Source organism: the organism of the source record quoted next, unplaced genomic scaffold (genome assembly GCF_019419815.1).
Source record: "Pyrus x bretschneideri cultivar Hongxiangsu unplaced genomic scaffold, Pyrus_bretschneideri_v1 Contig21, whole genome shotgun sequence".
Taxonomy (NCBI): Eukaryota; Viridiplantae; Streptophyta; class Magnoliopsida; order Rosales; family Rosaceae; genus Pyrus; species Pyrus x bretschneideri.
In genome coordinates, this window is record NW_025999513.1 from 482,905 (window position 1) to 490,911 (window position 8,007).

General features: G+C 36.4%; 1 protein-coding gene across 2 annotated transcripts; it reads right to left on the minus strand.

Annotated features, from left to right (window-relative positions):
* Positions 1–602: 602 nt before the first annotated feature.
* Positions 603–7,165, minus strand: LOC103955806 (serine/threonine-protein kinase tricornered-like). 2 transcript variants are annotated; one of them, XR_007258504.1, is made up of 15 exons: positions 6,926–7,165; positions 4,977–5,355; positions 4,645–4,819; positions 4,061–4,144; positions 3,735–3,976; positions 3,396–3,615; positions 2,960–3,039; positions 2,792–2,876; positions 2,165–2,296; positions 1,955–2,068; positions 1,811–1,858; positions 1,609–1,693; positions 1,470–1,523; positions 1,269–1,408; positions 603–1,003 (listed from the first exon to the last, which is right to left on the minus strand). XR_007258504.1 is itself a non-coding variant. In XM_009367704.3 (14 exons), exons 2-14 carry the CDS (start codon positions 5,195–5,197, stop codon positions 906–908), a joined length of 1,638 nt encoding a protein of 545 aa, XP_009365979.1. In that variant the 5' UTR covers positions 5,198–5,355; positions 6,926–7,163; the 3' UTR covers positions 603–905. The 2 variants fall into 2 exon arrangements, 1 of the variants encoding a protein (XP_009365979.1); XM_009367704.3 differs by lacking the exon at positions 1,269–1,408 and having other exon boundaries at positions 6,926–7,163.
* Between the last annotated feature and the right edge of the window lie 842 nt (positions 7,166–8,007).

The window sequence follows — 8,007 nt, forward strand, 5'->3', positions numbered from 1 at the left end:
TCATTTTATTTATTTTTAAACATGTTCAAAACATCGTAAAAGACATATTGCCGGTTATAAAAAACCGCGCGTAATAATGTGATTCAATTAGTTGTCAAATGATTGTTTTTGTTTTTTTTTTTTTTGAACAAATGATATTATCTACACTAAGGGAGAGAGGATGAGCTTAGCCTCACAATGAGCTAGCAATAATGTGATTAAAAAAATAAGTAGTCATGCATAGCACGCCGTGATTCAAAAAATGTCTTTTGCACGCGCATAATACCCATGACCATTCATTTAAAATTCATGGGTAAACAGATAGACCGTAAAAGGATGAATCTCTCTCTTTCGAATCATTAAATCCCATAAAGCCCATAACCATTTATTTTTTTAAACGGTTACCCATAACCATAACTATAAGTTTTAAATGGACTGAGTAACTGGTTACCTATACCCCGTGAGTATTTTGCCCATCCCTACTTCCCACAACACCGCTGTCGCCTACGCAATCAAACATAAACCAGATCGTCGAATCAAATGAAAAACAAAAAGAAATCGGAACGAAATTGAACGGAGATGGAACAAAACCGAAACGAAAGCTCAGGCTTGTCAACCATCAATGGCGCTTCCAAATTACTCATTCTTTATATCACATTGGTATGATAATCACTACCCATGAACAAATATGTCACAAATTGTACACGATTTTTGAATCTTAACAAAAGGGAGTAAGAGTAAAGAATACACAACCATTTCAAAGAATATATACTTTGCAGAACATATGTAAAAAAAACGATTTGTTTCTGAGGCCTTTGCCCCCGATCAACAGATCTACGGATAAATTAATCACCAAAAAACACTATTTGGTTGGATCTCTACAGCCACTGAAAGTTATGCGAGAAACTAGCATACTTCACCGCGAGTCACTCTGTTTGTTTCTCGGGGACTTCTAGTTGGGGAGGGAGGAGTTTCATAAAGCTTCCTTGAACAGGTTGATTGGCCGCCGTCGCAGACTCATTGTCTGTCAAGAAACCAAGTCAATGTTCATTATGTTTGGGAGATTATAAAAGAGAAAATCAATGGAGAAGCTGATGTTTCAGACAATAAGAAACAGAAATCATATATAACAAGTGAAATAACAAAAATAGAAAGAATCCAGAAAAGGGGGTCGTCTCATTATTTTCATCAATTACAAAGTAAGGCTTGGGGGCTTGCAAATTATTAAATATCTAAAAAGCTAAGACTTTTGAACAACTCTTTCATGTGTATTATGCGTGAAAAAACACCTTGGCAGTATTTTGGATAATGGACTTGAAACCGAGAATGTGAATAAACTCGCATGTGAATTTGACTCTGGTTTATTTCAAACTTCCTGTCAGATTAACTTGAAGCACCAGACACGACAATGCTCACTGGCTACTAACCACTGCCAAATGACGGATGTTATTTCATTTGAACAAGAAAATGAACTTACTAGAAGATCTTACCAAAAAGAGACTTGACGGAAGGCCGCTTAGGTTTTGTGCTCTTCTTCAATTCAGCTGAAAATATTAGCGCATACAATTAAGAAAAGTTGTTTTAAGGAGTGCATATATAATAAGCTATATAAAGGATGGAAGACAATACCAATCCCAGGCAATTGGTTATCGTTTACAATTTCAAAGTTCTTGTATGTGTAACCCACAAAGTTGACATCTTTAGAAGACAGCATCTACATCAAAAGTCAAAATTCTCAAGCAGCTGAAGTTTAATGTGAGCCACCGACATAAATCTTACAAGAGTGGAGCTCTAGCTTCAAAATGCACACAACTGAAACTATAGTACCAACCTTTCTCCATGGACCAGCTCTCGTTGAACTTTCAATCTGGTTGTCTCCCTACCATCGGAAAATAAGGATAAGGAAAAATATGCCCAAGAATGGCTAATAACGCTATGGATACATACACAAACATACACGAAACTAAATATCTACCTCCTCAAACTTCTCAAAATTTTGGGTATCCAACTCATCATTGACCTCGGGAATAAATGCAGCCTTCATTTGGTACAATTTGTCCCATTCAACGCCTTTAAACCAAGAGTGAGCCTGAAAATAACAGTTCCAACTAGTTCATTCTAGCAATTTCCAGTCCAATTGTAGCAGTAGATTAGAGAATCTAGAATAGAACACACCACACGACACCTTTATTTCATCTGCCCCTTTAGTTCCAAGCCTCTGATCAACATTACATAACAGTTTACTAATGAGATTTTTCGCCTCCAGAGACAGTTTAGCTTCTTCAGGAAATTTCAGATGCGTTCTCCAGTTAACTATCTGGATAATTCAGAAAAGAGGTACTTTACAACCATAGATGCCAATACGAACAAAAATAAGCAGAATAAGTAGCAGCAAGACAGCAATTATGAGATAAATTGAAGGCCAGAAAAGAGCACAGACATTTAAAATAGATAAAAGCAATTGCCATTAATAAAAACGGGGAAACATAGGGATGAAGAGATTCTACAAGGATCAGAAGACAACCAACGAAGACAGTTTCAAGTAGGACTGTAATGCGCCAATTGACTGTAACTACCAATCCCTCTAAAATGGAGGACAACATAAGCAACATGGGAGAAACCTTTCATCCTTGCTACTTTAGTTATATTATACATTGAAGGTACCCTATCATTGTGTGACGTAGTTTTTGAAACAATTCTGTGTGAATAACTTTCATTGTGTGTCGTGTCTACTGCACATAACCCCTAAAGGCATGGCACAGTAGTGCTGATGTATCCAATGAAAAATAAAAACAAGTACTCTTGAAATTACCTTTCTACAAGTTGACATGGGTTCATCTGAATAAAAGGGTGGATATCCCACAAGCATTTCATACATGATAGCCCCAAGAGACCACCTAGAACAGTATTAACAATATCTCAGCTGAATTACAAGAAGAGATACAAATTTGAAAAATATAGTCAATTCTTATACACTGACCAATCACATTCCATTCCATATCCTTTCTTCAGCAAAACTTCTGGGGCAATGTAGTCTGGGGTTCCAACAGTAGAATATGCCTGCAACATGAAAAATGGTTTGAAAATTCCAAAACACAGTGACAATTGAGATGTCTCTAGGTATATTAAAATTATATAGATACTTCTGTGTACTGATGAGAAAATGAAGGAATGCCATTTAAGATAGACCAGGTCAGGTATAACTAAGATCTATGATGCATTACGATGAAGTATTGACATGATCAAAAGTTGTCAACTAGAAATGATAAGCTCTAGAGTTTAAACATTTACAATAATGGCACATAGGATACCAATCCTCCACAGTAAAGACTTAACAAGAGCACGCTGAATTTGTATTATCGATGCCAATACTATAATCACGATAGGCATATTAAGAACATGACATTAGAACTTACAAGCATCCTCCGGTTTCTCTGCCAATGCTGCAGTTGCTCCTGTTGTGTACGCTTTGGTGGTGCAGGGCGTCCATCACTTTGAAGAGCCCCGCTAAGATTTTTTCCCACAGAAAAATCCTTTTCTTGAAGTATGCTGCAGTCTAATGGTTTACATAATCCAAAATCTGATAATTTCATGTGACCATTTCTATCCAGCAGCAAATTGTCAGGCTTAATATCTCTGTAACACATTAACAAAGAAGAATTATTCATCATGGTAAGATGTAAGAATTAGATAACAAGGTATCTATATATACAGCATATATGTATAATCAGATCATCACATTAACATCAATTTACCTATGAATGTAATTATGCTTATGAATGGACTCAATAGCTAGGATGGTTTCCCCAATATAAAATCTAGCCTCATCTTCTGTCAGTGTATCCTTGCGCATCAATAAAGTCATCATATCCCCACCAGGAAGATATTCCATAATTAGATACAAGTACTCTTCATCCTGGAACGAACAATAGAGCTTGACAATACAATTACTCTCAACCTCCGCAAGTAGATTCCTCTCAGCTTTCACATGTTCAACCTAAACAGAAAGATATCTATTGTACTAAGCCCAGCGAAGAAAAACTAAACTAGATTAAAAAACAAGGTTTGAGAGAATGTATACCTGGCCTCTCCGAAGCATCTCTGATTTCTTAAGCTTCTTCATTGCATATACGTGGCCAGTTGCTTTCTCCCTACAGATTCTAACCTGTATCAGAGAAAGGAACAGGTCGGACGTTGTAAGGCATAATGGCCACTTTTACTTCTGAAGATGAGTTATATATGCCAAAAACAGTCAGATGAACCATCAAGTTGCAACTCCATGCAATCTAAGCATGTACATGCAACAGCCCATCATTTCATACACATTCATAGGTGGCTGCTAACTAGAGTTAATATGACACATGAGAACCAACTCCAGGTACGGTGATGGGTTTGCCACTAACCCCAAGTTGCTTTGACACATGAGACCTAACCCACACACAATGCCACAATTGCCAAACCAACGCCATAATGCAACTAAAGCTTATAAATTTATTCTCCTGAGTCCTGACTATTCCTCCAGTAATACCCTTAAAAAAAGATAGAAGAGGAAGATGGAACACCCCTCAAATGGTCAAATATAATATGCACACAGAAAGACGTGGTAAGTGGATACAACAGGACAAAAATGACAGAGTACCGCATTTTAAAAAAGAAAAGATATACCTCTCCAAATGCACCCTTTCCTATCATTGTCAGTGGCTCGAAATCATCAGCGCCCATTTTATGCCTCTGAATACGCATATATTCTGTTTCTTTCTTCTCCAAGTACTTTAGCAAGTTGCTTTGCTCTTCCTCAGAGACATCAGCATCAGCCAACTTCTTTTCTAGTATATTACGTCTGTATTAAAAGCATGATCTACCATTACTCCAAGTCATAAAAATGGAGAAAACTAAACAATCAGGTACCACTCAAGCATTAACTAGTTTAGTAGGTAGTGTCAGACAGTGTACCCTGTCTAACACCACCATTACAAAGAGAAATATTAAACTCATACCGCTCCTTCCTCTCCTGCAAACTTTTCATCTGCTTCTTGTAATGATCCTCTATATACTGCTTTGCAGCTGCAACCCTCTGCTTGGTTACATTTGAAGGCACTTCTTCAGTTGTTGGGGTTTTTGAACCCTCTTTCCCATGTCCTGTAGTATCCTTGTTCTTTGACGACTTCACTTGCTCCTTGGACTTGAATCTTTTAAACCATGACCTTACAAACTCCATTTGTATCGCTTAACTAATGTCAAACCAGTTAATCGGTCTTTATATGTGCATTCTATCTCCCAATTACAAAAGCGAACAAAATTCTGCAAACAAGAGTCTCATAAAAAATTCTCCATTCCCATGCATGATTGATTACCACATAGAGAAATGCAGGCTTCCTGCATTGACAAAAAACCAAAACCAGTCAATTAACCAAGTATAACTGAAAACATATCCTCAATAAGTATCTAGTTTAAACCAATTATAAAGCATAAATGCAAAGCATTTAGTTTCCAATGCCAAGTTCTCATTCAGATGATAGCAGAAAATCACAAACATGTATGGTCAAGAACATGAGTAATACTAGGACACCTAGGTCCTGGTCAAATGTTTTCTTTTTTGAGAAAGAAAGATCATTTTCTTGCTTATGACAATCAAATTACACAGGTGGACAGGATGCCCACAAAGAAACTGAAAAACAATCAGCAAAGCAAAACGAAATCCCCCTAAAAAGAAGCATCTATGAAAACTCATAAAGCTAATTGATAGCAGCTTTCCAATCAAGCCAATAACTAGATGGACACATCTTAAATTCTGTAGAAACTGAAGCTCATAATGAAACCAAAATCAAACTTTCTCCCATAACTCCCCTCTGCTTATACCTACAAAATCCTCAAAATTATCCTATTCCTTTCCGTCCAGATTACCCATAAACACAGCCAAAACTATACATCCCCATAAAGTCTTCGCTTTCTTTCCATTTCCTGATAATTTATGCTTCTCTAACATAAAAGCGATGTAATCTTTGCATGCGACCCAACTAACTCCGAACTCTCCAAAGTTGCAGCCAAAGATGAACCTGACAATGTCACCAGAAGTTTAACATTTGCGTTCATAGATTAAGGCCTGGTTATGTACCCATGATCCCTGAGTATGCCGCCAATGTTGTACTTAAAAATTACTCAATACAAGCACGTGTAAAGTATCACATGATCAAATGCATAAACTTGCGCCTTTTATTTTGAGAAAAAATAACTAGATTAGGAAAACAAATAAAGATTTCCTACAAGTGGCTTCGGTACAATGTTCTTGAAATAAAACCAGTCAACAGCGAAGTATCACGTAAACAATTCATAAACTTGCACCCTTTTGTTTTCAGAAGGATCACTAGATTAGGAAAACAAATAAAGAGTTCCTACAAAGTGGCTTCAGCCCAATGTTCTTACAAACACGTGCGAATAAAGACTCCCTACAAGTGACTTTGACACAATGTTTTGGGAAAAAAGAAACATCTGTAGAATCTGCATACCAAGCAAGAAACCTGCAGCATTTTCCAGTTGTAACGGTAACCACAATTAAACAGAAAATTTTTCATCTCAAATTTACTATTTTCTCACATTGGTACTGCAATCAATTAGACAAGCAAACCCTAACACACCAATTCCGAAAACTCCAAACTGAGGAAAAAGAATCCTACTTTACGATCCAATAAATTCAACACCAAATTCTACACAATGACAAAAAGTAAACCACTTTCCACTCCACAATTTCTCGTCCACTGAACGCATAAATCGATCAATCAACAAACTAAATTTAAACAAAAATTAAACGGCAAACCAAACCAAATTAGACAATGAGAGGCAGTGAAAGAATCATAAAAAAAAAAAAAAAATCCCAGATTAGATAACGCAAAGCAAACCAGATATGGATTAAGGAGAGGGAGAGGGAGGGAGGGAGAGAGAAACATACCCGCAGGAGAAGTGCGGTGGAGGCAATGGTGGTAGTAACACGCGAGAGTGAAAACCCTAGAGAGAGAAAGAGTTAGAGAGATATGGATGGTCTGTTGGGTATTGAAGAAAGTGGGGAAGTGGAGGAGAGAGATGAGCACTTGGTGTGTTCATTGTCATGAGTAATATGATTCTGATGCCTCCCCCATTTCATTCGGTCTTTCTCTCTTTACTTTCTCTCTCTTGTTTTTTCCTTTTTCAAAAGGTTGCAACTTCCTTTGACTCTGCTCCATCACTCTCTATTATTCACTCTCAATTAACTATATAATTTTTTTACTTTCTAGTTTAGTTTCTTAATATTTTTTTCTTCGGTGATTGTCTGACTGTCTGACTGTCTGTCTGTGTTTTTCTTTCTTTCCTGTCTCTATGTATTTATATATATTTTTTTATCTAAAAACATTCAAAGTATTTCTACATAAGAGATATTCTCCGGATCTTTTCATTTAAGGTTATCAATTAAGTGATCTGGATATTTGAAATTTCATTCAACGGTCACCTATTCTAACCCTTTAAAAGCTATAATAATTTTTTGCTGTTTGATGAAATTTCAAAGATCCGGATCACTTGATATGGTAACGTTGGTAGAAAAGATCTGCTCGTATTTCCATTCAAAGAAAAATAATTAATATATAATTAAGGCTTTTGGTGGGGCTTGATAGGGAAATAGTTGCAGCAAGTTTTGCCAAGACCTGAAAAATATAGGTAAATACTTGTCCCATCAAAAGCTTAAACTGAATCAAAGAATTTTAGCTCCTTCGTTCTATCATTTTTTCAATATCTCTTATATTCCTTAAACTTCGATGCATCACCACTCTAAAGGATTTTGTTGCAATGTGCTGATCTGTTTGCCTACCAAATCAAATCAAGATATTTGTAGTGGTCGATTGTCTTAATGAATAGAGTTCAAACCACTATATTCTGGGTTCAAACGATAACATCTGAATTCAAATCATTATACCTCCTCGTAGTTTAGATGAATCTCGTGCAGATTATCTTATGTTTGTAAATAAAAAGTCAATCAAGGTTAATGTTCGCTTTTATGTA

What these genes read in the sequence shown, in the direction of transcription:
- LOC103955806 (XM_009367704.3), bottom strand. Translation starts at nt 5,197, where the DNA reads ATGGAGTTTGTAAGGTCATGGTTTAAAAGATTCAAGTCCAAGGAGCAA. An exon ending in TTGCAGGAGAGGAAGGAGCG is followed by an intron (nt 4,820 to 4,976) that starts GTATGAGTTTAA and finishes CTTTTAATACAG; the next exon opens with ACGTAATATACTAGAAAAGA. An exon ending in GAGCTGGTCCATGGAGAAAG is followed by an intron (nt 1,694 to 1,810) that starts GTTGGTACTATA and finishes CTTTTGATGTAG; the next exon opens with ATGCTGTCTTCTAAAGATGT.